Here is a 27,752-nt window from a genome sequence, read left to right as displayed (position 1 = left end):
GCGGCGGCGCGAGGCGGCGGCGGGAGCCATGAAGTGAGGGGGGGAGGGGCGGGGGTTGGGGGGGATTTGGGGGATTTTGGGGCGGATTTGGGGGATTTTGGGGGTCCCAGGCTGGGACTGGGGGGAATCGCGGACGTTTTGGGGTTCCGGGGGGGGGGGGGTTTGGGGGGCTGCCAGCCGGGCTCAATCAATCGCAGAGCTCCCAGTCCATCCCAGTTTGTCCCAGTTTGGGCCCACAGGGATCCACAGCCCCTCCCCCCCCCCCCGTCCGCTCAGGTTCTGAAGGGGGCCAGGAGGCCGCGAGACCCCCGGGACCCCCCAAAATCCCCCAAAATCCCTCCAAATGCCCCCAAAATCCCCCCAAATCCCCAAAATTCCCCCTAAATCCCCCAACCCCCCAAAATCCGCCCTAAATCCCCCTAAAATCCCCAAAATCTCCCTAAAACCCCTCAGGATCCACTCTGGATCCCACCAGATCCCCGGCAGATCCCTCAGGCCGGACATGGCCGGGCTGCTGGTGCCGCCCCAAACCCCAAAACCCCCCCAAAGCCCCAAAATCCCCTCAAAAATCCCCGCGATCCCCCCAAAATCCCCAAAATTTCCCCAAAATCCCTCTGGATCCCACCCGATCCCTGGTGGATCCCTCAGGCCGAACATGGCCGGGCTCTTGGTGCCGCCGCAACCCCTTCAAACCCCAAAATCCCCCCCAAAATCCGCCCTAGATCCCCCCCAAAATCCCCAAAATCTCCCTAAAACCCCTCAGGATCCACTCCGGATCCCACCAGATCCCCGGCAGATCCCTCAGGCCGAACATGGCCGGGCTCTTGGTGCCGCCCCAACCGCTTCAAACCCCAAAATCCCCCCCAAAATCCGCCCTAAATCCCCCTAAAATCCCCAAAATCTCCCTAAAACCCCTGGGGATCCACTCTGGATCCCACCAGATCCCCGGCAGATCCCTCAGGCCGAACATGGCCGGGCTCTTGGTGCCGCCCCAACCGCTTCAAACCCCAAAATCCCCCCCAAAGTCCCCCAACCCCCCAAAATCCGCCCTAAATCCCCCTAAAATCCCCAAAATCTCCCTAAAACCCCTCAGGATCCACTCCGGATCCCACCGGATCCCCGGCAGATCCCTCAGGCCGAACCTGGCTGGGCTCTTGGTGCCGCCGCAACCTCTTCAAACCCCAAAATCCCCCCCAAAATCCCCCAACCCCCCAAATCCCCCCGAAATCCCCCCCAAAATCCCTGAAATCTCCCTAAAACCCCTCAGGATCCACTCCGGATCCCACCAGATCCCCGGCAGATCCCTCAAGCCGAACATGGCCGGGCTCTTGGTGCCGCCGCAACCCCTTCAAACCCCAAAATCCCCCCCAAAATCCGCCCTAGATCCCCCTAAAATCCCCGAAATCTCCCTAAAACCCCTCAGGATCCACTCTGGATCCCACCAGATCCCCGGCAGATCCCTCAGGCCGGACATGGCCGGGCTCTTGGTGCCGCCGCAACCGCTTCAAACCCCAAAATCCCCCCCCAAAATCCCCCCCCAACCCCCTGGGGATCCCTCGGGATCCCCCCCGATCCCGGCGGATCCCCCGCGATCCCGCAGGCTGAACGTGGACGGGCTCCTGGTGCTGTTCCCCTACGAGTTCATCTACCCCGAGCAGTTCTCCTACATGCTGGAGCTCAAGCGCACCCTGGACGCCAAGGTGGGAGCCGGGGGCAGATCCTGAGGGATCCCGAGGGATCCGGGGGGATCTGGGGGGGATCTGGGGCCCCCCGTGATGCCCCCGCCCCCCCTCAGGGCCACGGGGTGCTGGAGATGCCGTCGGGCACCGGCAAAACGGTGTCGCTGCTGTCGCTGATCGTCGCCTACCAGCGGGTGAGGGGATCCAGGGGGATCCGGGGGGATCCGGGGGGATCCTGAGGGGTTCTGGGGGGTCCTGGTGGGTCCTGGGGGGATCCTGAGGGGTTCGGGGGGGTTCTGGAGGGTCCTGAGGGGTTTTGGGGGGGATCCTGGAGGGTTCGGGGGGGTTCTGGTGGATCCCAGAGGATCCTGAGGGGGATCTGGGGGGGATCCTGAGGGGTTTGGGGGGATCCTGAGGGGTTTTGGGGGGTCCTGGTGGGTCCTGGAGGGTCCTGAGGGGTTTGGGGGGGATCCTGGAGGGTTCGGGGGGGTTCTGGTGGATCCCAGAAAATCCTGAGGGGGATCTGGGGGGGATCCTGAGGGGCTTTGGGGGGATCCTGAGGGGTTTTGGGAGGTCCTGGTGGGTCCTGGGGGGATCCTGAGGGATTTGGGGGGGGATCCCGGCAGATCCTGGGGGTTCTGGAGGGGTCTCGGGGGGGGTTCTGGTGGATCCCAGAGGATCCTGAGGGGGATCCCGGGGGGATCTTGAGGGGCTTTGGGGCAGCCCAGGGGATCCTGGGGGGTTCTGGGGGAGGCTGGAGGCTCCTGCTGGATCCCGGAGGATCCCGGGGGGGTTCTGGTGGATCCCGGTGGATCCCATTGGATCCCTCCCCCCCCCCAGGCTCACCCCCTGGACGTCTCCAAGCTGATCTACTGCTCCCGCACCGTGCCCGAGATCGAGAAGGTGGGGGCGGGATCCGGGGGGGGAGGGGCGGATCCCGGTGGACCCCGGTGGATCCCGATGGATCCCGGTGGATCCCGCAGGTGGTGGAGGAGCTGCGGAAGCTGCTGGAGTGCTACGAGCGGGAGCTGGGGGAGCCGCTGCCCTTCCTGGGGCTGGCGCTGAGCTCCCGCAAGAACCTCTGCGTGCACCCCGAGGTGGGATCCCGGGGATCCGGGGGGATCTGGGGGGATCTGGGGGGCACCCAGGCTCGGGGGGGCACTGGGGGGGTGCAGGGATCACTGGAGATCCCAGGGATCCGGTGCTGGGGTTTGGGAAGGAGCAGGATCCCTGGGATCTGGGGGGGATCTGGGGGATCCCAGGCTCTGGGGGGGTGCAGGGATCACTGGAGATCCCAGGGATCCGGTGCTGAGGTTCCGGGGGGGGAGGGGATCCCGAGGGGGTCTGGGCGGATCCCGAGGATCTTTGGGATGCGGGTGCTCGGGGGGGGGGGGAAGGAGGGGAGGTTCCGGGGGATCCCGGAGAGTCCTTGGGGAGGACGGGGGATGCGGGGGATGTGGGTGGATCCCAGTGGATCCCAGTGGATCCCAGCAGATCCCGCCCCCAGGTGTCGGCGCTGCGCTTCGGGAAGGAGGGGGGGTCACAGGGATTGGGGTGGGCCCCAGTGGATCCCAGTGGATCCCAGTGGATCCCAGCAGATCCCGCCCCCAGGTGTCGGCGCTGCGCTTCGGGAAGGAGGTCGACAGCCGCTGCCTGGCCCTGACGGCCTCGTACCTGCGGGACCCCCCCGAGGGCCCCCGGGCCTCCTGCGCCTTCTTCCAGGTCTGGGGGGGCCCTAAAGGGATCCAGGGGGGTCCTAAAGGGATCCAGGGGGGTCCGGGGGGGTCCTAAAGGGATCCAGGGGGGTCTGGGGGGGGCCTAAAGGGATCCTGGGGGATCTGGGGGGGTCCTAAAGGGATCCAGGGGGGTCTGGGGGGGCCCTAAAGGGATCCTGGGGGGTCCGGGGGGGTCCTAAAGGGATCCTGGGGGGCCCTAAAGGGATCCAGGGGGATCTGGAGGGGTCCAGGGGGGGGTCCCTGTTCCCCATCGGATCCTTTGAGATTTCCCCCCCCCCATTTGGGCTCTCACTCATTTTGGGGACCCCCAGCCCCACTCTGGGGTGTCTCCTCCCCGTTTTTGGGACCCCAACCCCATTTTGGAGACCTCCAGCCCCATTTTGGAGACCCCCAGCCCCATTTTGGGGACCCCCAGCCCCATTTTAGAGACCCCCAGCCCCGTTTTTGGGACCCCAGCCCCATTTCGGGGTGTCTCCTCCCCATTTTGGGACCCCAGCCCCATTTCGGGGTGTCTCCTCCCCGTTTTTGGGAGCCCAGCCCCATTTTGCCCCTCCCCAGGAGTTCGAGGCGCGGGGCCGGCAGAGCCCCCTCCCCTTCGGGGTTCACAACCTGGACGATCTCCGGGCCCTCGGCCGCCAGCGCGGCTGCTGCCCCTATTTCCTGGCCCGCGCCTCGGTACGGCCTTGGGACCCCAAAAACATCCCAAAATACCCCAAAAACACCCCAAAAATACCCCAAAATCTCCCCCAGCTGCCCCTATTTCCTGGCCCGCGCCTCGGTATGGCCTTGGGACCCCAAAAACACCCCAAAATACCCCAAAAACACCCCAAAAATACCCCAAAATCTCCCCCAGCTGCCCCTATTTCCTGGCCCGCGCCTCGGTACGGCCTTGGGACCCCAAAAACACCCCAAAATACCCCAAAAACACCCCAAAAATACCCCAAAATACCCTCAAAATACCCCCCAAAACCCCTAAAATACCCCAAAATCTCCCCCAGCTGCCCCTATTTCCTGGCCCGCGCCTCGGTATGGCCTTGGGACCCCAAAAAACCCCAAAAACACCCCAAAACAGCCCAAAATGCCCCAAAAATACCCCAAAATACCCTCAAAATACCCCAAAACACCCCAAAAACCCCCCTGATGACCCCAAGTCTCCTCAGGGGATCCCAAATCCCCTCTGGGGACCCCAAACCCTCCCCTGGCCACCCCAAACCCCCCCCTAATGACCCCAACCCCCCCTGGCCACCCCAAACCCCCTTGGCCACCCCAAACCCCCCCCGACCACCCCAAACCTCTCTGGTGACCCCAACCCGCCCCCAATGACCCCAAACCCTCCCCTGACCACCCCAAACCCCCCCCTGGCCACCCCAACCCCTCCCTGGCCACCCCAACCCCTCCCTGGCCACCCCAAACCCTCCCCTGACCGCCCCAAATCCCCCCTGACCACCCCAGATCCTTTCTGATGACCCCAAACCCCCCTGGCCACCCCAACCCCCCCCTGACCACCCCAAACCCCCCCTTAATGACCCCAAACCCCCCTTAATGACCCCAAACCCCCCTGACCACCCCAAACCCCCCCCGGCCACCCCAAACCCCCCCTGATGACCCCAAACCCCTCTGGTGACCCCAAACCCCCCCTGACCACCCCAAACCCCCCCCTAATGACCCCAAACCCCCCCCTGGCCACCCCAAACCCCTCTGACCACCCCAAATCCCCCTGGTGACCCCAAACCCCCCCTGGCCACCCCAAACCCCCCCCTGGCCACCCCAAACCCCTCTGACCACCTCAAATCCCCCTGGTGACCCCAACCCCCCCCCTAATGACCCCAAACCCCTCTGACCACCCCAAACCCCCCCTTGTCCACCCCAAACCCCCCTGACCACCCCAAACCCCCCCTTGTCCACCCCAAACCCCCCTGACCACCCCAAACCCCCCTGACCGCCCTAAACCCCTCTGACCACCCCAACCCCCCCCTTAATGACCCCAAACCCCCTTGGCCACCCCAAACCCCCCCTGGCCACCCCAAACCCCCCCCTGGCCACCCCAACCCCCGCTGACCCCAAGGCCCGGTGGCCGTGGCGCGCAGCTGCCGCTCGCCAGCGCCGTGGTGTACAGCTACCATTACCTGCTGGACCCCAAAATCGCCGGCCTGGTGTCGGCCGAGCTCGCCCGCTCCTCGGTCGTGGTGTTCGACGAGGCCCACAACATCGGTGAGACCCCAAAAACCCACCTGGGACCCCAAAAATACAGTTTGGGACCCCAAAAACCTGCCTGGGACCCAAAAAACATGGCCTGGGACCCCAAAAACACGGCCTGGGACCCAAAAAACATGGCCTGGGACCCCAAAACATGGCCTGGGACCCCAAAACCCGGCCTGGGACCCCAAAACATGGCCTGGGACCCCAAAACACGGCCTGGGACCCCAAAACATGGCCTGGGACCCCAAAAACACGGCCTGGGACCCCAAAACACGGCCTGGGACCCCAAAAACACAGCCTGGGACCCCAAAACATGGCCTGGGACCCCAAAAACACGGCCTGGGACTCCAAAACCCGGCCTGGGACCCCAAAACATGGCCTGGGACCCCAAAACCCGGCCTGGGACCCCAAAAACATGGCCTGGGACCCCAAAACATGGCCTGGGACCCCAAAACCCGGCCTGGGACCCCAAAAACACAGCCTGGGACCCCAAAACCCGGCCTGGGACCCCAAAAACACGGCCTGGGACCCCAAAACATGGCCTGGGACCCCAAAACCACGGCCTGGGACCCCAAAAACCTCACCTGGGACCCCAAAAACACAGCCTGGGACCCCAAAACCCCCCCCCAGACCCCAACCCCCCTCCCAGGACCCCCGGAATGCCCCCAAAACTCCCCCTGAGACCCCCAAAACCCCCCAGGACCCCCAAAACCTCCCCTGAGAGCCCCCCAGACCCCCCAAAGCCCCCCCAAAACTCCTCCTGAGACCCCCAAACCCCCCTGGAGACCCCCAAAACTCCCCTGAGACCCCCAAAACCCCCCCAAGAGCCCTGAAAACCCCCCAAGACTTCCAAAACCCCCCTGAGACCCCTGAAACTCCCCCTGGAGACCCCAAAACTCCCCCTGAGACCCCCAAACCCCCCTGAGATCCCCAAAACCCCCCCAAGACCCCCAAAACTCCCCCCAAACCCCCCCTGAGACCCCCAAAACTCCCTCTGAGACCCCCCCAGACCCCCAAAACTCCCTCTGAGACCCCCCCAGACCCCCAAAACTCCTCCCAGCCCCCCCCTGGAGCCCCCCAACCCCTTTTTTTGGGGTTCTGCCCCCTCCCCCAGACAATGTGTGCATCGAGGCCATGGGAGTGACCATCACCCGCCGGACGCTTGACCGCTGCCAGGCCAACGTGGGCACCCTGCAGAGCGCCCTGCAGCGGTCAGCGGGGCACGGGGGGCTTTGGGGGGGCTTTGGGGGGGTTTGGGGGGTGTTTGAGGGGTTTGGGGGGGTCCTGAGGGGGTTTGGGGGGTGTTTGAGGGGTTTGGGGGGGGTCCTGAGGGGGTTTGGGGGGTGTTTGAGGGGTTTGGGGGGGTCCTGAGGGGGTTTGGGGGGTCCTGGGGGGGATTTGGGGGGTGTTTGAGGGGTTTGGGGGGGGTCCTGAGGGGGTTTGGGGGGTCCTGGGGGGTTTGGGGGGTTCTGAGGGGGGGTCCTGAGGGGGTTTTGGGGGGTTCTGAGGGGGTTTGGGGGGTCCTGGGGGGTTTGGGGGGTCCTGAGGGGGTTTGGGGGGTCCTGAAGGGGTCTTTGAGGGGGTTTGGGGGGGTCCTGAGGGGGTTTGGGGGGGTCCAAAGGAGGTTTGGGGGGTGTTTGAGGGGTTTGGGGGGGTCCTGAGGGGGTTTTGGGGGGTTCTGAGGGGGTTTGGGGGGTCCTGAGGGGGTTTGGGGGGTCCTGAGGGGTTTTTTGAAGGGTTTTGGGGGTCTTTGAGGGGGTTTGGGGGGTCCAAAGGGGGTTTGGGGGGGTCCTGGGGGGTTTGGGGGGTGTTTGAGCAGGTTTGGGGGGGTTCTGAGGGGGTTTGGGGGGGGCCTGAGAGGGTTTGGGGGTCCCAGAGTTGATTTTTGGGGGTCCCGGGGGTGATTTTGGGGTTCCCGGGGGGTTTTTGGGGTCCCAGAGTTGATTTTTGGGGTTCCCAGAGCTGATTTTGGGGGCTCCCCGGGGTGATTTTGGGGCTCCCAGGGGGTTTTCGGGGTCCCAGAGCTGATTTTGGGGTCCCGGCGGTGATTTGGGGGTCCCAGAGTTGATTTTGGGGGTTCCCAGGGGATTTTCGGGGTCCCAGGGTTGATTTTGGGGGGTCCCAGAGTTGATTTTGGGGATTCCCGGGGGATTTTTGGGGTCCCAGAGCTGATTTTGGGGGTCCCAGAGCTGATTTTTGGGGTCCCAGGGGGTTTGGGGGTCCCCGAGTTGATTTTTGGGGTTCCCAGAGCTGATTTTTGGGGTCCCAGAGTTGATTTTGGGGGTCCCAGAGTGGATTTTTGGGGTTCCCCGGGGGATTTTCGGGGTCCCAGAGCTGATTTTGGGGTCCCGGCGGTGATTTGGGGGTCCCAGAGTTGATTTTGGGGGGTCCCGGGGGGTTTTCGGGGTCCCAGAGTTGATTTTGGGGTCCCAGAGTTGATTTTGGGGGTCCCGGGGGTGATTTTGGGGGTTCCCCGGGGGTTTTTGAGGTCCCAGAGCTGATTTTGGGCTCCCCGGGGTGATTTTGGGGCTCCCAGGGGGTTTTCAGGGTCCCAGAGCTGATTTTGGGGGTCCCAGAGTTGATTTTTGGGGTCCCCGAGTTGATTTTTGGGGTTCCCAGAGCTGATTTTGGGGCTCCCCGGGGTGATATTGGGGTTCCTGGGGGGTTTTTGAGGTCCCAGAGCTGATTTTGGGGGTCCCGGAGCTGATTTTGGGCTCCCCGGGGCGGTTTGGGGGCCCGTTGCAGGGTGAAGGAGTCGGACTCGCGGCGCCTGGCGGACGAGTACCGGCGCCTGGTGCAGGGGCTGCGCGAGGCCGGCGCCGCCCGCGACTCCGACCTGGTGCTGGCCAACCCCGTGCTGCCCGACGAGATCCTGCAGGGTACGGGATCCGCTGGGATCCGCTGGGATCCGCTGGGATCCGCTGGGGTCGTGGGAGCCCCCAAACCCCTCGGGATCCCCCCCAAACCCCTCGGGATCCCCCCCAAACCCCTCGGGATCCCCCCCCAATCCTACCCCGAGACCCTCAGGGTCCCCCCGTCCAGAGTCTGACAGAAAGAGATCCCACGAGGTCTGGGATCCACTGGGATCCGCCGGGGCTGTGGGAGTCCCAAAACCCCTCAGGATTCCCCCCAAATCCCTCAGGATCCCCCCAAACCCCTCGGGATCCCCCCAAAACCCCTCAGGATCCTCTCAAACCCCTCAGGATCCCCCCCAAACCCCTCAGGATCCCCCCCAAACCCCTCGGGATCCCCCCAAACCCCCCAGGATCCCCCCCAAACCCCTCGGGATCCCCCCCAAACCCCTCGGGATCCCCCCAAATCCCCCAGGATCCCCCCAAACCCTGCCCAGGGAGACCTTTTGGGGTCTGGGATCCACTCGGGATCACCCAGGACCCACCCGGGATTGGGGGATCCCCCTGGGTTTGGGGGGGTTTGGGGTTTCCCTGTGGATTTTGGGGTGGTTTGGGGGGATTTTGGGTGGTTTTGGGGTGGTTTTGGGCTCTCTCCATAGATTTGGGGGGTTTTGGGGGTCTCTCCATGGATTTTGGGGTGGTTTTGAGGTCTCTGCATCGATTTTAGGGTGGTTTGGGGGGGGTTTTGGGGCGGTTTTGGAGGGATTTTGGGTTCTCTCCATAGATTTGGGGTGGTTTCAGGGGGTTTGGGGGTTTCCTGTGGGTTTTGGGGTCTCCATGGATTTTGGGGTGGTTTTGGGGATTTTTGGGGTGGTTTTGGGGTGGTTTTGGGCTCTCTCCATGGATTTTGGGGCGGTTTTGGGTGGTTTTGGGCTCACTCCATGGATTTTTGGGCGGTTTCGGGTGGTTTTGGGGGGTTTTTGGGCTCTCTCCATGGATTTTGTGGTGGTTTCGGGTGGTTTTTGGGCTCTCTCCATGGATTTTGGGGCGGTTTTGGGTGGTTTTGGGTGGTTTTGGGCTCACTCCATGGATTTTAGGGTGGTTTTGGGGGGTTTTTGGTGGTTTTTGGGCTCACTCCATGGATTTTAGGGTGGTTTTGGGGGGTTTTTGGGCTCTCTCCATGGATTTTAGGGCGGTTTCGGGCGGTTTTTGGGCTCTCTCCATGGATTTTAGGGCGGTTTTGGGGGGTTTTTGGGCTCTCTCCATGGATTTTGTGGTGGTTTCGGGTGGTTTTTGGGCTCTCTCCATGGATTTTGGGGCGGTTTTGGGTGGTTTTGGGTGGTTTTGGGCTCACTCCATGGATTTTAGGGCGGTTTTGGGGGGTTTTTGGGCTCTCTCCATGGATTTTAGGGTGGTTTTGGGGGGTTTTTGGGCTCTCTCCATGGATTTTGGGGCGGTTTCGGGCGGTTTTGGGGTCGCCCCGAGCCGCCTGCCCCCGTTGCAGAGGCCGTCCCGGGCAGCATCCGCACGGCCGAGCACTTCGTGGGCTTCCTGCGGCGCCTGGTGGAGCATCTGCGGGCGCAGCTGCGGGGGCCCCGCGTGCAGCAGCTCAGCCCCCCCGCCTTCCTGCGGGAGCTGCGCGAGCGCGTCTGCATCGAGCGCAAACCCCTCCGGTGCGGGCACGAGAGGGGCCGGGGCCCAGAGAAGGGGGTCGGGAGCCCTAAAAATGGGATCGGGAGCTCTAAAAATGGGGTTGGGAGCCCTAAAAATGGGGTTGGGAGCCCAGAAAATGGGGTTGGAGCCCTAAAAATGGGGTTGGGAGCTCTAAAAATGGGGTTGGGAGCCCTAAAAATGGGGTCGGGAGCTCTAAAAATGGGGTTGGGAGCCCAAAAAAGACGTTGGGAGCCCTAAAAATGGGGTTGGGAGCCCTAAAAATGGGGTTGGGAGCCCAGAAAAGGGGTTGGGAGCCCTAAAAATGGGGTTGGGAGCCCAGAAAAGGGGGTTGGGAGCCCTAAAAATGGGGTTGGGAGCCCTAAAAATGGGGTCGGGAGCCCTAAAAGTCTCAAAAAAGGGGGTTGGGAGCCCAAAAAATGGGGTTGGGAGCCCTAAAAATGGGGTCGGGAGCCCTAAAAATGGGGTTGGAGCCCTAAAAAAGGGGATTGGGAGCCCTAAAAACCCCCAAATATGGGATTAGAAACCCTAAAAGCCCCAAAAAATGGGATTGAGAACCCCGAAAACCCAAAAAAATGGGGGTTTTTGGGGTCCCCGAGGGGTTTTTGGGGTCCCCGAGGGGTTTTGGGGTCCCTGAGTGGTTTCTGGGGTCCCCGAGGGGTTTTTGGGGTCCCTGAGTGGTTTTTGGGGTCCCTGAGGGGTTTTTGGGGTCCCCGAGGGGTTTTTTGGGGTCCCTGAGTGGTTTTTGGGGTCCCTCAGGGGTTTCTGGGGTCCCCGAGGGGTTTTTGGGGTCCCTGAGGGTTTTTTGGGGTCCTTGAGGGGTTTTTTGGGGTCCCTGAGTGGTTTTTGGGGTCCCCGAGGGGTTTTGGGGTCCCCGAGGGGTTTTTGGGGTCCTTGAGGGGGTTTCTGGGGTCCCTGAGGGGTTTTTGGGGTCCCTGAGTGGTTTTTGGGGTCCCTGAGGGGTTTTTGGGGTCCCCGAGGGGTTTCTGGGGTCCCTGAGGGGTTTTTGGGGTCCCCGAGGGGTTTTTGGGGTCCCTGAGGGGTTTTTGGGGTCCCTGAGGGGTTTCTGGGGTCCTTGAGGGGGTTTTTGGGGTCCCCGAGGGGGTTTTGGGGTCCCTGAGGGGTTTTTGGGGTCCCCGAGGGGTTTTGGGGTCCCTGAGGGGTTTTTGGGGTCCCCGAGGGGTTTTGGGGTCCCCGATGGGTTTTTGGGGTCCCTGAGGGGGTTTTGGGGTCCCCGAGGTGTTTTGGGGTCCCTGAGTGGTTTTTGGGGTCCTTGAGGGGGTTTTTGGGGTCTCCGAGGGGGTTTTTGGGATCCCCGAGGGGTTTTTGGGGTCCCCGAGGAGGTTTTTGGGGTCCTTGAGAGGTTTTTGGGGTCCCCGAGGGGTTTCTGGGGTCCCCGAGGGGTTTTTGGGGTCCCTGAGGGGGTTTCTGGGGTCCCTGAGGGGGTTTTTGGGGTCCTTGAGGGGGTTTTTGGGGTCCCCGAGGGGTTTTTTGGGGTCCCTGAGGGGTTTTTGGGATCCCCGAGGGGTTTTTGGGGTCCCCGAGGGGTTTTTGGGGTCCCCGAGGGGGTTTCTGGGGTCCCTGAGGGGTTTTTGGGGTCCCTGAGGGGGTTTTTTGGGGTCCCTGAGGGGGTTTTTGGGGTCCCTGAGGGGGTTTTTGGGATCCCCGAGGGGGGTTTGGGGTCCCTGAGGGGGTTTCTGGGGTCCCCGAGGAGGTTTTTGGGGTCCCTGAAGGGGTTTTTTGGGGTCCTTGAGGGGGTTTTGGGGTCTCCGAGGGGGTTTTGGGGTCCCCGAGGGGGTTTTTTGGGGTCCCTGAGGGGGTTTTTGGGGTCCTTGAGGGGGTTTTTGGGTCCCTGAGGGGTTTTTGGGGTCCCCGAGGGATTTTTTGGGTCCCTGAGGGGTTTTTGGGGTCCCCGAGGGGTTTTTTGGGTCCCCGAGGGGGTTTTTTGGGGTCTCCGAGGGTTTTTTGGGGTCCCTGAGGGTTTTTGGGGTCCCTGAGGGGTTTTTTGGGGTCCTTGAGTGGTTTTTGGGGTCCCTGAGGGTTTTTGGGGTCCCCGAGGGGGTTTCTGGGGTCCCTGAAGGGGTTTTTTGGGGTCCTTGAGGGGGTTTTTGGGGTCCCCGAGGGGTTTTTGGGGTCCCTGAGGGGTTTTTGGGGTCCCTGAGCCCCCGCAATGCTCCCCGGGCAGGTTCTGTGCCGAGCGCCTGCACTCCCTGCTCCGGACCCTCGCCCTCCCCGACGTCGCCGACTTCTCCCCCATCACCCTCGTGGCCAACTTCGCCACCCTCGTCAGCACCTACAGCAAGGGTGGGGGTCCTGGAACGCCCAAAAACCCCAAAAATACCCCAAAAATACCCCCAAAACCAGCCCTGAACCCTCGTCAGCACCTACAGCAAGGGTGGGGGTCCTGGAACGCCCATAAACCCCAAAAATACCCCAAAAATACCCCAAAACCAGCCCTGAACCCTCGTCAGCGCCTACAGCAAGGGTGGGGGTCCTGGAACGCCCAAAAACGCCCCAAAACCACCCCCAAAACGCCCAAAAAACACCCCAAAACCAGCCCTGAACCCTCATCAGCAGCTACAGCAAGGGTGGGGGTCCTGGAACGCCCAAAAACCCCAAAAATACCCCAAAAATACCCCCAAAACCAGCCCTGAACACCCCTCAGCACCTACAGCAAGGGTGGGGGTCCTGGAACGCCCAAAAACCCCAAAAATACCCCAAAAATACCCCCAAAACCAGCCCTGAACACCCCTCAGCACCTACAGCAAGGGTGGGGGTCCTGGAACGCCCAAAAACCCCAAAAATACCCCAAAAATACCCCCAAAACCAGCCCTGAACCCTCATCAGCACCTACAGCAAGGGTGGGGGTCCTGAAACGCCCAAAAAAACCCAAAAAATGCCCCCAAAACCCAAAAAAATACCCCAAAACACCCAAAAACAACCCCAAAACCCACCCAACCCCCGAAAAACACCCCAAAACCACCCAGGGACCCCCAAATCCTCCCCCAAATTGGGCTCAGCACCCTCTGGGGGGTTCAGGGGTTCCCTTTTGGGGTCAGGGGGTTTTGGGGACCCCCCCCAAAAACCCCAAAAACCCCAAAAAGCCCCAAAACCCCCCCAGGCTTCACCATCATCATCGAGCCCTTCGAGGAGCGCGCCCCGAGCGTCGCCAACCCCGTGCTGCACTTCAGGTGGGGATTTTGGGGGATTTTGGGGGGATTTGGGGGATTTTGGGGGATTTTAGGGGAGGTTTGGGAGGATTTAGGGGATTTTAGGAGAGAATTTGGGGGATTTTAGGGGGGATTTGGGGGGATTTTGGCAGAGGTTTGGGGGATTTTAAAGGATTTGGGGGGGATTTGGGGGATTTTAGGGGAGGTTTGGGGGATTTTAAAGGATTTGGGGGGGATTTGGGGGATTTTAGGGGAAGTTTGGGGGGATTTAGGGGATTTGGGAGGATTTAGAGGGGTTTGGGGGGGATTTTGGCAGAGATTTGGGGGAATTTGAAGGGATTTTGGGGGGGGTTGGGGGATTTTGGAGGGGATTTAGGAGATTTTGGGGATTTTAGGGGGATTTTGGGGAGTTTGGGGAGGTTTAGGGGGATTTTAGGTTATTTTATGGGAGGTTTGGGGCGATTTAGGGGAATTTGGGGGGATTTTAGGGAGAGTTGGGGCTTTCAGGGTGGATTTTTGGGGGGTTTTAGGGAGGTTTTGGGGGATTTTAGGGGGGATTTTAGGGAGGTTTGGGGCGTTTCGGGGCGGATTTTGGGGAGGTTTAGGGGAATTTTTGGGGAATTGGGGGATTTTGGGGGATTTTGGGAGGTTTGGGGGATTTTAGGGAGATTTGGGGGGGATTTTAGGGAGGTTTGAGGCTTTCGGGGTGGATTTTTGGGGGATTTTAGGGGATTTTAGAGGGTTTTGAGGAGACTTGGGGCGGATTTTGGGTGAATTTGGGGAGATTTTGGGGCCGCTGAGACCCCCGGGACCCCTCCCCAGCTGCTTGGACGCCTCGATCGCCATCAGGCCGGTGTTCGAGCGCTTCCAGTCGGTCATCGTCACCTCGGGGGTGAGAGACCCCCGGGACCCCCCCAAAATAACCCCGGGACCCCCCCAAAATACCCCTGAGACCCCTGGGACCCCCCCAAAATACCCCTGAGACCCCCGGGACCCCCCAAAATAACCCTGAGACCCCCGGGACCCCCCCAAAATACCCCTGAGACCCCCCCAAAATACCCTGAGACCCCCGGCACCCCCACAAAATACCCTGAGACCCCCAGGACCCCCCCCAAAATAACCCCAGGACCCCCCCAAAATACTCCTGAGACCCCCGGGACCCCCCCAAAATACCCTGAGACCCCTGGGACCCCCCCAAAATAACCCTGAGACCCCCAGGACCCCCCCAAAATACCCCTGAGACCCCCGGGACCCCCCCAAAATAACCCTGAGACCTCCGGGACCCCCCCCAAAATATCCCTGAGACCCCCAGGACCCCCCCAAAATAACCCCAGGACCCCTGGGACCCCCCCAAAATAACCCCGGGACCCCCCCCAAAATAACCCTGAGACCCCCGGGGCCCCCCCAAAATAACCCCAGGACCCCTGGGACCCCCCCAAAATAACCCCAGGACCCCCCCCAAAATACCCCTGAGACCCCCGGGACCCCCCCCAAAATACCCCTGAGACCCCCGGGACCCCCCCCATAATAACCCTGAGACCCCCGGGACCCCCCCCAAAATACCCCTGAGACCCCCGGGACCCCCCCCAAAATAACCCCGGGACCCCCCCAAAATAACCCTGAGACCCCCGGGACCCCCCCAAAATAACCCCGGGACCCCCCCAAAATAACCCTGAGACCCCCCCAAAATACCCCTGAGACCCCCGGGACCCCCCCAAAATAACCCTGAGACCCCCCCAAAAATACCCCTGAGACCCCCAGGACCCCCCCCAAAATAACCCTGAGACCCCCGGGACCCCCCCAAAATAACCCTGAGACCCCCCCAAAAATACCCCTGAGACCCCCAGGACCCCCCCCAAAATAACCCTGAGACCCCCGGGACCCCCCCCAAAATAACCCTGAGACCCCCGGGACCCCCCCAAAATAACCCTGAGACCCCCCCAAAAATACCCCTGAGACCCCCAGGACCCCCCCCAAAATAACCCTGAGACCCCCAGGACCCCCAAAATAACCCTGAGACCCCCGGGACCCCCCCAAAATAACCCCAGGACCCCCCCCAAATAACCCTGAGACCCCCGGGACCCCCCCAAAATAACCCTGAGACCCCCGGGACCCCCCCCAAAATATCCCTGAGACCCCCGGGACCCCCCCCAAAATAACCCTGAGACCCCCGGGACCCCCCCCAAAATACCCCTGAGACCCCCGGGACCCCCCCCAAAATAACCCCGGGACCCCCCCAAAATAACCCTGAGACCCCCGGGACCCCCCCAAAATAACCCCGGGACCCCCCCAAAATACCCCTGAGACCCCTGGGACCCCCCCAAAATAACCCTGAGACCCCCGGGACCCCCCCCAAAATACCCCTGAGACCCCCGGGACCCCCCCCAAAATACCCCTGAGACCCCCCCAAAATACCCTGAGACCCCCGGCACCCCCACAAAATACCCTGAGACCCCCAGGACCCCCCCCAAAATAACCCCAGGACCCCCCCAAAATACTCCTGAGACCCCCGGGACCCCCCCAAAATACCCTGAGACCCCTGGGACCCCCCCAAAATAACCCTGAGACCCCCAGGACCCCCCCAAAATACCCCTGAGACCCCCGGGACCCCCCCAAAATAACCCTGAGACCTCCGGGACCCCCCCCAAAATATCCCTGAGACCCCCAGGACCCCCCCAAAATAACCCCAGGACCCCTGGGACCCCCCCAAAATAACCCCAGGACCCCCCCCAAATAACCCTGAGACCCCCAGGACCCCCCCCAAAATAACCCTGAGACCCCCGGGACCCCCCCAAAATAACCCTGAGACCCCCCCAAAAATACCCCTGAGACCCCCAGGACCCCCCCCAAAATAACCCCAGGACCCCCCCAAAATACCCCTGAGACCCCCGGGACCCCCCCAAAATAACCCTGAGACCCCCGGGGCCCCCCCAAAATAACCCTGAGACCCCCGGGACCCCCCCAAAATAACCCCAGGACCCCCCCCCAAATAACCCTGAGACCCCCGGGACCCCCCCAAAATAACCCTGAGACCCCTGGGACCCCCCCAAAATAACCCTGAGACCCCCGAGACCCCCCCAAAATACCCCTGAGACCCCCAGGACCCCCCCAAAATACCCCTGAGACCCCCCAGATACCCTGAAACCCCCTGGGACCCCCCCAAAATAACTCTGAGACCCCCGGGACCCCCCCAAAATAACCCTGAGACCCCCAGGACCCCCCCAAAATACCCCTGAGACCCCCCAGATACCCTGAAACCCCCTGGGACCCCCCCCCCAAATACCCCCGGGACCCTCTTGGGACCCCCCCTTGAGACCCCCCCAGGACCCCCCAAACTCCCTGACCCCTCCCCCCCCCCCCCCCCAGACTTTGTCCCCCCTGGAATTCTACCCCAAAATCCTGGGTTTCCGCCCCGTTACCATGGCAACCTTCAGCATGACGCTGGCTCGGACCTGCCTGTGCCCCATGGTGAGTGGGGGAGGGGCAGAGACCCCCCCGGGGGGGGTGGGGGAGGGGCAGAGACCCCCGGGGTCACCCCCTGCCCATCCCCCCCCCCCCAGATCGTGGGACGAGGCAACGACCAGGTGGCCATGAGCTCCAAGTTCGAGACCCGCGAGGACATCGGTGGGGCTGGGGGCGTTTTGGGGGGGTCTCAGAGGGGATTTGGGGGGATTTTGGGGAGATTTGGGGGGTCTCAGAGGGGTTTTGGGGAGATTTGAGGGGATTTTGGGGGGTTTTGTGGGGTCTCAGGGGGGTTTTGGGGTGGCCGTGAGCTCCAAGTTCGAGACCCGCGAGGACATCGGTGGGGCTGGGGGCGTTTTGGGGGGGTCTTTGGGGTCTGGGGGGGTCTGGGGAGGGGTTTTGGGGGGATTTGGGGGGATTTTGGGGAGATTTGAGGGGTTTTGGGGGGTCTCAGGGAGATTTTGGGGGGTCTCAGGGGGGTTTTGGGGTGGCCATGAGCTCCAAGTTTGAGACCCGCGAGGACATCGGTGGGGCTGGGGGCGTTTTGGGGGGGTCTCAGAGGGGATTTGGGGGGATTTTGGGGAGATTTGGGGGGTCTCAGAGGGGTTTCGGGGAGATTTGAGGGGATTTTGGGGGGTTTTGTGGGGTCTCAGGGGGGTTTTGGGGTGGCCGTGAGCTCCAAGTTCGAGACCCGCGAGGACATCGGTGGGGCTGGGGGCGTTTTGGGGGGGTCTTTGGGGTCTGGGGGGGTCTGGGGAGGGGTCTCGAGGGGATTTGGGGGGATTTTGGGGGGTCTCAGGGGGATTTGAGGGGTCTCAGAGGGGATTTTGGGGGAATTTTGGGGAGATTTGAGGGGATTTTGGGGGGTCTCAGGGGGGTTTTGGGGTGGCCGTGAGCTCCAAGTTCAAGACCCGCGAGGACATCGGTGGGGCTGGGGGCGTTTTGGGGGGGTCTTTGGGGTCTGGGGGGGTCTGGGGAGGGGTTTTGGGGGGATTTGGGGGGATTTTGGGGGGTCTCAGGGGGATTTGAGGGGTCTCAGAGGGGATTTTGAGGGGATTTTGGGGAGATTTGAGGGGATTTTGGGGGGTCTCAGGGGGGTTTTGGGGTGGCCGTGAGCTCCAAGTTTGAGACCCGCGAGGACATCGGTGGGGCTGGGGGCGTTTTGGGGGGGTCTTTGGGGTCTGGGGGGGTCTGGGGAGGGGATTTGGGGGGATTTGGGGGGATTTTGGGGAGATTTGAGGGGTTTTGGGGGGTCTCAGGGAGATTTTGGGGGGTCTCAGGGGGGTTTTGGGGTGGCCGTGAGCTCCAAGTTTGAGACCCGCGAGGACATCGGTGGGGCTGGGGGCGTTTTGGGGGGGTCTTTGGGGTCTGGGGGGGTCTGGGGAGGGGTTTTGAGGGAATTTGAGGGGTCTCAGAGGGGTTTTGGGGAGATTTGAGGGGATTTTGGGGGTTTTAGAAGGGATTTTGGGGGGTCTCAGGGGGATTTTGGGGTGGCCGTGAGCTCCGAGACCCGCGAGGACATCGGTGGGGCTGGGGGCTCCTGGGGAGAGTTTTGGGGTCTTTGGGGGGATTTTGGGGATGTTTTGGGGTCTCAGGTGATTTTGGGGGTCTCGGGGGGGTCTCTGAGGTATTTTAGGGGGTCTCAGGGGGGTCTCAGAGGGATTTTTGGGGGTCTCAGGGGGTCCCATTAACCCCAAATCCCCCAGCGGTGATCCAGAGCTACGGGCAGCTGCTCCTGGAGCTCTGGGGACTCTTGGAGGGGGATTTTGGGGGGAATTTTGGGGTCTTTGGTGGGGATTTTGGGGTCTCAGGGGATTTTGGGGTTTCTGAGGGATTTTTGGGGGGTCTCAGGGGGTCCCATTAACCCCAAATCCCCCAGCGGTGATCCGGAACTACGGGCAGCTGCTCCTGGAGCTCTCGGCCGTGGTCCCCGACGGCCTCGTGGCCTTTTTCACCAGCTACGTCTACCTGGAGAGCACCGTGGCCTCGTGGTACGAGCAGGTGAGACCCCAGACCCAAAATGTGCTCGGGAGACCCCAAAACCCCCCCAAAATACCCCAAAAACCACCCCAAAATACCCCAAAACCGCTGGGATCCAGGAGAATCCACAGAAACTCCAAAACCACCCCAAAATGTCCCCATCCCTGAACCCTCAGCTGTACCTGGAGAGCACCGTGGTACGAGCAGGTGAGACCCCAGACCCAAAATGTGCCCGGGAGACCCCAAAATCCCCCCAAAATCCCCCAAATATACCCAAAACATTCCCCCAAAATACCCCCAAATCCCCCCAGGACCCCCAAACCCTCCCCAGATCCCCTCAGAGCCCCCCAAGGACCCCCAAAACTCCATCCAGGACCCCCCAAAACCTCCCCAAATCCCCTCAGGACCCCCAAAACTCCATCCAGGACCCCCTGGAACCTCCCCAAATCCCCTCAGGAGCCCCAAATTCCATCCAGGACCCCTCAAAACCTCCCCAAATCCCCTCAGGACCCCCAAAACTCCATCCAGGACCCCCAAACCCCCCCCAGGACCTCCCAAACCCTCCTCAGAGCCCCCCAAGGACCCCCCAAACTCCATCCAGGACCCCCAAAATCCCCCCGGGACCCCTCCCCAGGGCATCCTGGAGAACATCCAGCGGAACAAGCTGCTCTTCATCGAGACCCAGGACGGGGCTGAGACCCCCAGAGACCCCCCCAAAACCTCCCCAAATCCCCTCAGGACCCCCAAAACTCCATCCAGGACCCCCCAAAACCTCCCCAAATCCCCTCAGGACCCCCAAAACTCCATCCAGGACCCCCTGGAACCTCCCCAAATCCCCTCAGGACCCCCAAAACTCCATCCAGGACCCCCCAAAACCTCCCCAAATCCCCTCAGGACCCCCAAAACTCCATCCAGGACCCCCTGGAACCTCCCCAAATCCCCTCAGGACCCCCAAAACTCCATCCAGGACCCCCCAAAACCTCCCCAAATCCCCTCAGGACCCCCAAAACTCCATCCAGAACCCCCTGGAACCTCCCCAAATCCCCCCAGGACTTCCCAACCCCTCCCCAGATCCTCTCAGAGTCCCCCAAGGACCCCCCAAACTCCATCCAGGACCCCCCAAACCTCCCCAAAATCCCCTCAGGACCCCCAAAACTCCATCCAGGACCCCCCAAACCTCCCCAAATCCCCTCAGGACCCCCAAAACCTCCCCAAATCCCCTCAGGACCCCCAAAACTCCATCCAGGACCCCCTGGAACCTCCCCAAATCCCCCCAGGACTTCCCAACCCCTCCCCAGATCCTCTCAGAGTCCCCCAAGGGCCCCCCAAACTCCATCCAGGACCCCCAAAACTCCATCCAGGACCCCCCAAACCTCCCCAAAATCCCCTCAGGACCCCCAAAACCTCCCCAAAATCCCCCTTGTGACCCCCCGGGACCCCTCCCCAGGGCATCCTGGAGAACATCCAGCGGAACAAGCTGCTCTTCATCGAGACCCAGGACGGGGCTGAGACCAGCGTGGCCCTGGAGAAGTACCAGGAGGTGCTGGGGGGGTCCCGGGGGGGTCCTGGGGGGGTCCCGGGGGGGTCCCGGGGGTCCCAGCCCGGGGGTCTCCCCTCATTTGCCGTCCCCCCGCCCCCCAGGCCTGTGAGAACGGCCGCGGGGCCGTGCTGCTCTCGGTGGCGCGGGGCAAAGTGTCCGAGGGCGTCGATTTCGGTGAGGGCTCGGGGGGGATTTTGGGGGGTTTGAGAGGGGTTTGGGGGAGGATTTGGGGGTTTTTGGGAGGTTTGAGGGGGATTTGGGGAATTTTTGGGAGGATTTGGGGGATTTTGGGGGGTTTGAGAGGGGTTTGGGGGTTTTTTTTGGGGATTTTTGGGAGGTTTGAGGGGGATTTGGGGGATTTTTGGGAGGATTTGGGGGATTTTGGGGGGTTTGGGGTTTTTTTGGGGGGTTTTTGGGAGGTTTGAGGGGGATTGGGGGAATTTTTGGGAGGATTTGGGGGATTTTGGGGGGTTTGGGGTTTTTTTGGGGGGATTTTTGGGAGGTTTGAGGGGGATTGGGGGAATTTTTGGGAGGATTTGGGGGATTTTGGGGGGTTTGAGAGGGGTTTGGGGGTTTTTTTGGGGGTTTTTGGGAGGTTTGAGGGGGATTTGGGGAATTTTTGGGAGGATTTGGGGGATTTTGGGGGGTTTGAGAGGGGTTTGGGGGTTTTTTTGGGGGATTTTTGGGAGGTTTGAGGGGGATTTGGGGAATTTTTGGGAGGATTTGGGGGATTTTGGGGGGTTTGAGAGGGGTTTGGGGGTTTTTTTGGGGGATTTTTGGGAGGTTTGAGGGGGATTTGGGGAATTTTTGGGAGGATTTGGGGGATTTTGGGGGGTTTGAGAGGGGTTTGGGGTTTTTTTGGGAGGTTTGAGGGGGTTTTGGGGGGTTTTTTGGGAGGATTTGGGGGCTTTGGCGGATTTTTGGGAGGGTTTGGGGGATTTTGGGAGGATTTAAGAGGGGTTTGGGGTTTTTTTGGGGGGTTTGACAGGGGTTTGGAGGATTTTTGGGAGGATTTGGGGGATTTTGGGGGGTTTGAGAGGGGTTTGGGGGTTTTTTTGGGGATTTTTGGGAGGTTTGAGGGGGATTTGGGGAATTTTTGGGAGGATTTGGGGGATTTTGGGGGGTTTGGGGTTTTTTTTTGGGGATTTTTGGGAGGTTTGAGGGGGATTTGGGGAATTTTTGGGAGGATTTGGGGGATTTTGGGGGGGTTTGAGAGGGGTTTTGGGGTTTTTTTGGGGGATTTTTGGGAGGTTTGAGGGGGTTTTGAGGAGCATTTGGGGGATTTTTGGGAGGATTTGGGGGATTTTGGGGGGTTTGAGAGGGGTTTTGGGGATTTTTGGGGGGATTTTTGGGAGGTTTGAGGGGGATTGGGGGAATTTTTGGGAGGATTTGGGGGATTTTGGGGGGTTTGAGAGGGGTTTGGGGGTTTTTTGGGGGGATTTTTGGGAGGTTTGAGGGGGATTTGGGGAATTTTTGGGAGGATTTGGGGGATTTTGGGGGGTTTGAGAGGGGTTTGGGGGTTTTTTTGGGGGATTTTTGGGAGGTTTGAGGGGGATTTGGGGAATTTTTGGGAGGATTTGGGGGATTTTGGGGGGTTTGAGAGGGGTTTGGGGTTTTTTTGGGAGGTTTGAGGGGGTTTTGGGGGGTTTTTTGGGAGGATTTGGGGGCTTTGGCGGATTTTTGGGAGGGTTTGGGGGATTTTGGGAGGATTTAAGAGGGGTTTGGGGTTTTTTTGGGGGGTTTGACAGGGGTTTGGAGGATTTTTGGGAGGATTTGGGGGATTTTGGGGGGTTTGAGAGGGGTTTGGGGGTTTTTTTGGGGATTTTTGGGAGGTTTGAGGGGGATTTGGGGAATTTTTGGGAGGATTTGGGGGATTTTGGGGGGTTTGGGGTTTTTTTTTGGGGATTTTTGGGAGGTTTGAGGGGGATTTGGGGAATTTTTGGGAGGATTTGGGGGATTTTGGGGGGGTTTGAGAGGGGTTTTGGGGTTTTTTTGGGGGATTTTTGGGAGGTTTGAGGGGGTTTTGAGGAGCATTTGGGGGATTTTTGGGAGGATTTGGGGGATTTTGGGGGGTTTGAGAGGGGTTTTGGGGATTTTTGGGGGGATTTTTGGGAGGTTTGAGGGGGATTGGGGGAATTTTTGGGAGGATTTGGGGGATTTTGGGGGGTTTGAGAGGGGTTTGGGGGTTTTTTGGGGGGATTTTTGGGAGGTTTGAGGGGGATTTGGGGAATTTTTGGGAGGATTTGGGGGATTTTGGGGGGTTTGAGAGGGGTTTGGGGGAGGATTTGGGGGATTTTTGGGAGGATTTGGGGGCTTTGGGGGATTTTTGGGAGGATTGGGGAGATTTTGGGGGGTTTAAGAGGGGTTTGGAAGGTTTTTTTGGGAGGATTTGGGGGATTTTGGGGGTTTTGGGGATTTTTGGGGGGCTTTGAGGGGGGTTTGGGGGATTTTTGGGAGGATTGGGGAGATTTTGGGGGGTTTAAGAGGGGTTTGGAAGGTTTTTTTGGGAGGATTTGGGGGATTTTGGGAGGTTTGAGAGGAATTTTGGGGATTTTGGGGGGCTTTGAGGGGGGGTTGGGGGATTTTTTTGGGGGGGTTGAGGGGGTTTTGTGGATTTTGGGGCATTTTTGGGAGGTTTGGGGGCAGTTTGGGGAGGTTTTGGGGATTTTAAGGGCATTTTGGGGGGTTTTAGGGGCATTTCGGGGTCACTTCGGGGCATTTTAAGTGGAAATTTGGGGGTTTTAGGGGAAGTTCGGCGGAAACGTTGGGGTTTTGAGGAGCGTTTGGGGGATTTTGGGGCCGTTTGGGGTCACTTTGAGGGCTTTAGGGGTAATTTGGGGAGGGGTTTGGGGGTCCCTGACCCCCCTGTCCCCCCCAGTCCATCACTACGGCCGGGCCGTGATCATGTTCGGGGTCCCCTACGTTTACACCCAGAGCCGCATCCTCAAGGTGAGGGGGGGTCCCTGGGGGTCTTTGGGGGTCCCTGGGGGTCTCTGAGGGGTCTTTGGGGGTCCCTGGGGGTCTCTGAGGGGTTCCTGGGGGGTCTTTGGGGGGTCTTTGGGGGGTCTTTGGGGGTCTCTGGGGGTCTTTGGGGGTCTCTGAGGGTTTCCTGGGGGGTCTTTCGGGGGTCTTTGGGGGTCTCTGGGGGGTCTCTGGGGATCTTTGGGGGTCTCTGGGGGGTCTCTGGGGGTCTTTGGGGATCTTTGGGGGTCTCTGGGGGGTCTCTGGGGGTCTCTGAGGGTCTCTGAGGGGTTCCTGGGGGGTCTTTGGGGGTCCCTGGGGGTCTCTGAGGGGTTCCTGGGGGGTCTTTCGGGGATCTTTGGGGGTCCCTGGGGGTCTCTGAGGGGTTCCTGGGGGTCTTTGGGGGATCTTTGGGGGTCCCTGGGGGTCCCTGGGGGTCTCTGAGGGTTTCCTGGGGGGGTCTTTGGGGGTCTCTGGGGGTCTCTGAGGGTTTCCTGGGGGGTTTTGGGGGGTCCCTGGGGGTCTCTGAGGGGTTCCTGGGGGTCTTTGGGGGTCTCTGAGGGTTTCCTGGGGGGTCTTTCGGGGATCTTTGGGGGTCCCTGGGGGTCTTTGGGGGTCTATGGGGGTCTCTGAGGGGTTCCTGGGGGGTCTTTGGGGGGTCCCTGGGGGTCTTTGGGGGTCTATGGGGGTCTCTGTGAGGTTCCTGGGGGATCTTTGGGGGTCCCTGGGGGTCTCTGGGGGATCTTTGGGGGTCTCTGGGGGGTCTCTGGTGGATCTTTGGGGTCCCTGGTGGATCTTTGGGGGTCCCTGGAGGATCTTTTGGGGTCTCTGGAGGATCTTTGGGGGTCTCTGGGGGGTCTCCATCCCCATTTCCCCCCCCCAGGCCCGCCTGGAGTTCCTGCGGGAGCAGCTCCAGGTGCGCGAGGGGGAGTTCCTGACCTTCGACGCGATGCGGCACGCGGCGCAGTGCGTGGGGAGAGCGCTGCGCGGCAAAACCGACTACGGCCTCATGGTGTTCGCCGACAAGGTCTGCGGGGATTTGGGGGGATTTGGGGTGGTTTTGGGTGGTTTTGGGGCAGTTTGGGGCGGTTTTGGGGCAGTTTAGGGGGTTTGGGGGGCTTTGGGGCGGCGCAGTGCGTGGGGAGAGCGCTGCGCGGCAAAACCGACTACGGCCTCATGGTGTTCGCCGACAAGGTCTGCGGGGATTTGGGGTGGTTTTGGGGCGGTTTGGGGTGGTTTTGGGGCAGTTTGGGGCGGTTTTGGGGCAGTTTGGGGCGGTTTTGGGGCAGTTTAGGGGGTTTGGGGGGGTTTGGGGCGGCGCAGTGCGTGGGGAGAGCGCTGCGCGGCAAAACCGACTACGGCCTCATGGTGTTCGCCGACAAGGTCTGCAGGGATTTGGGGGGATTTGGGGTGGTTTTGGGGCGGTTTGGGGCGGTTTTGGGGCAGTTTGGGGCGGTTTTGGGGCAGTTTGGGGGGTTTGGGGGGCTTTGGGGCGGCGCAGTGCGTGGGGAGAGCGCTGCGCGGCAAAACCGACTACGGCCTCATGGTGTTCGCCGACAAGGTCTGCAGGGATTTGGGGGGATTTGGGGTGGTTTTGGGGCGGTTTGGGGTGGTTTTGGGGTGGTTTTGGGGCAGTTTGGGGCGGTTTTGGGGCAGTTTAGGGGGTTTGGGGGGCTTTGGGGCGGCGCAGTGCGTGGGGAGAGCGCTGCGCGGCAAAACCGACTACGGCCTCATGGTGTTCGCCGACAAGGTCTGGGGGGATTTTGGGGGGATTTGGGGGAATTTGGGGCAGTTTGGGGCGGTTTTGGGGCAGTTTGGGGCGGTTTGGGGCGGTTTTGGGGCAGTTTGGGGCGGTTTTGGGGCAGTTTGGGGCGGTTTTGGGGCAGTTTAGGGGCTTTGGGGGGCTTTGGGGCGGCGCAGTGCGTGGGGAGAGCGCTGCGGGGCAAAACCGACTACGGCCTCATGGTGTTCGCCGACAAGGTTTGGGGGGATTTGGGGGGATTTGGGGGGTCCCAGAGGGGATTTGGGGGGGTTTTGGGGCTCCCAGTGAGGTTTTGGGAGGTTTTGGGGTGGTTTTTGGGGTATTTCAGGGTGATTTGGGCACATTCTGGGGCTCCCGGGGCGGTTTTTGGGGTATTCCGGGTTGATTTGGGCACATTTCGGGGCTCCTGGGGTGGTTTTTAGGGTATTTTGGGGGTTCCAGGGCAGTTTTTGGGGTATTTCAGGGTGATTTTGGGGCTCCCGGGGTTGTTTTTGGGGTATTTTGGGACATTTTGGGGCTCCCGGGGCGTTTTTTGGGGTATTTCAGGGTGATTTTGGGGCTCCCGGGGTTGTTTTTGGGGTATTTTGGGACATTTTGAGGCTCCCGGGGCGGTTTTTGGGGTATTTTAGGGTGATTTTGTACATTTTGGGGCTCCCGGGGCGTTTTTTGGGGTGCTTTGGGACATTTCGGGGCTCCCGGGGCGGTTCTTGGGGTGCTTTGGGGTGCTTTTGGGGCTCCCGGGGCGGTTTGGGGGTGCTTTGGGGTGATTTCGGGGCTCCCGGGGAGATTTTTGGGGTGCTTTTGGGGCTCCCGGGGCGGTTTTTGGGGTATTTTGGGACATTTTGGGGCTCCCGGGGCGGTTTTTGGGGTATTTTAGGGTGATTTTGTACATTTTGGGGCTCCCGGGGCGTTTTTTGGGGTGCTTTGGGACATTTTGAGGCTCCCGGGGCGGTTCTTGGGGTGCTTTGGGGTGATTTCGGGGCTCCCGGGGCGATTTTTGGGGTGCTTTTGGGGCTCCCGGGGCGGTTTTTGGGGTGCTTTGGGACATTTTGAGGCTCCCGGGGCGGTTTTTGGGGTGCTTTGGGACATTTTGGGGCTCCCGGGGCGGTTTTTGGGGTGCTTTGGGGACATTTTGAGGCTCCCGGGGCGGTTTTTGGGGTGCTTTAGGACATTTCAGGGCTCCCGGGGTGGTTTTTGGGGTGATTTTGGCACATTTTGAGGCTCCCGGGGCGGTTTTTGGGGTGCTTTAGGACATTTCAGGGCTCCCGGGGTGGTTTTTGGGGTGATTTTGGCACATTTTGGGGCTCCCGGGGCGGTTTTTGGGGTGATTTTGGTACATTTTGGGGCTCCCGGGGCGGTTTTTGGGGTGATTTTGGCACATTTTGGGGCTCCCGGGGCGGTTTTTGGGGTGCCAAGGCCCGCTGCCCGCCCGCAGCGCTTCGCCCGGGCCGACAAGCGGGGGAAGCTGCCGCGCTGGATCCAGGAGCACCTGCCCGAGTCCCACCTGAACCTGACCGTGGACGAGGCCGTGCAGGCGGCCAAGAGGTTCCTGCGGGAGATGGCCCAGCCCTTCCGGCAGGTCAGGATCCCCACCGGATCCCACCGGATCCCAGCGGATCCCCAGCAGATCCCAGCAGATCCCAGCCCTTCCACCTCCTACAGACCCCCCCAATCCCTCCCCCCCCACCCCTGACCCCACCTGGTCCCTTCCCAGCCCTTCTGGCAGGTCAGGATCCCCACCGGATCCCACCGGATCCCAGCGGATCCCAGCCCTTCCACCTCCTACAGACCCCCCCAATCCCTCCTCCCCCACCCCTGACCCCACCTGGTCCCTTCCCAGCCCTTCTGGCAGGTCAGGATCCCCCACCAGATCCCAGCGGATCCCAGCGGATCCCAGCAGATCCCAGCCCTTCCAGCACATGCAGAGCCCCCACACCCCCCTCGCCTCCCCCTGATCCCCGCCCCCTCCCCCCAGCCCTTCTGACAGGGACAGATCCCCCCAGATCCCCCCCCAGTAGATCCCAAAGGATCCCCCCCGATCCCTCCCCAGCCCTCCCAGCAGCTCCAGCTCCCTCTGGAGCCTCCCAGATCCCAAAGGATCCCCCCCCCCAGACCCCCCCCAGACCCCCCAGATCCCCCCAGATCCCCCCAGATCCCGACACCGGATCCCTTTGCCAGGAGGATCAGCTGGGGCTGTCGCTGCTGACGTGGGAGCAGCTCCAGGCCGGGGAGGTGCTGCAGCGGATCCAGGGGATCTCCCAGCAGCTCTGACCCCCCCCCAACCCGAACACCGCCGGGATCCACCCGGGATCCAGCCGGGATCCAGCCGGGATCCCTCCCCCCGCAGCCCCCGGCGCGCTGGCGGCACCGGATCCCTCGGGGTCAGGGGGATCGGGATCCCTCCGGGTGGGATCCGGCCCCTCCCCACAAAGCGCCGCAGCGGCACCGGATCCCTTTTTTTTTTTGGGGGGGGGGGGGAGGGGTCTGGATCCTTCCGGGTGGGATCCGGACCCCCCCCAAAACTCCTGGAGGAGGGACTGGATCCCCCCTCCCCCCCCCCCCAAAATCCCCCCCAAATTTTGTAAATCCCCCCCCCCCCCAAATAAAGGCAGATCCCCCCTCCCCCCATGGCTGCACCCCCTTCATCCCCCCCCCACCCACCAGGACCCCCCCTCCCCAAAATTCCCCCTCCCCCCCCCCTCGGACCCTCTGGGATCCCCCAAAAGTGAGGGGGGGGGGG

General features: G+C 61.6%; 1 protein-coding gene across 3 annotated transcripts; it reads left to right on the top strand.

The window, feature by feature from the left end:
* Nucleotides 1-27,477, top strand: ERCC2 (ERCC excision repair 2, TFIIH core complex helicase subunit). Of its 3 annotated transcripts, XM_082299588.1 has the most exons (23): nucleotides 1-33; nucleotides 1,601-1,700; nucleotides 1,796-1,873; nucleotides 2,520-2,582; nucleotides 2,663-2,776; nucleotides 3,291-3,401; nucleotides 3,974-4,090; nucleotides 5,503-5,626; nucleotides 6,729-6,825; nucleotides 8,360-8,493; nucleotides 9,971-10,139; nucleotides 12,323-12,441; nucleotides 13,259-13,328; nucleotides 14,130-14,199; nucleotides 16,674-16,775; nucleotides 16,868-16,931; nucleotides 18,649-18,770; nucleotides 20,197-20,289; nucleotides 20,391-20,463; nucleotides 23,168-23,238; nucleotides 24,134-24,277; nucleotides 26,448-26,591; nucleotides 27,191-27,477. In XM_082299588.1, exons 1-23 carry the CDS (start codon nucleotides 29-31, stop codon nucleotides 27,281-27,283), a joined length of 2,277 nt encoding a protein of 758 aa, XP_082155714.1. In that variant the 5' UTR covers nucleotides 1-28; the 3' UTR covers nucleotides 27,284-27,477. The 3 variants fall into 3 exon arrangements, with proteins under 3 accessions (XP_082155714.1, XP_082155712.1, XP_082155713.1); XM_082299586.1 differs by lacking the exon at nucleotides 1-33 and having other exon boundaries at nucleotides 385-1,700; XM_082299587.1 differs by lacking the exons at nucleotides 1-33; nucleotides 20,197-20,289 and having other exon boundaries at nucleotides 385-1,700.
* Nucleotides 27,478-27,752: the final 275 nt, after the last annotated feature.

The sequence above is a fragment of the Coloeus monedula genome, assembly GCF_965178545.1.
Source record: "Coloeus monedula genome assembly, chromosome: 33".
In the NCBI taxonomy this organism is placed as follows: domain Eukaryota; kingdom Metazoa; phylum Chordata; class Aves; order Passeriformes; family Corvidae; genus Coloeus; species Coloeus monedula.
The sequence above is the reverse complement of the archived record's forward strand: the minus strand, read 5'-3'. Positions and strand labels throughout refer to the sequence as shown.

Coding starts and splice junctions, on each gene's coding strand:
- ERCC2 (XM_082299586.1), top strand. CDS start 813: ATGGCCGGGCTCTTGGTGCCGCCCCAACCGCTTCAAACCCCAAAATCC. Junction 16,932..18,648: donor CGAGACCCGCGAGGACATCG/GTGGGGCTGGGG, acceptor CAAATCCCCCAG/CGGTGATCCGGAACTACGGG. Junction 23,239..24,133: donor CCCAGAGCCGCATCCTCAAG/GTGAGGGGGGGT, acceptor TCCCCCCCCCAG/GCCCGCCTGGAGTTCCTGCG.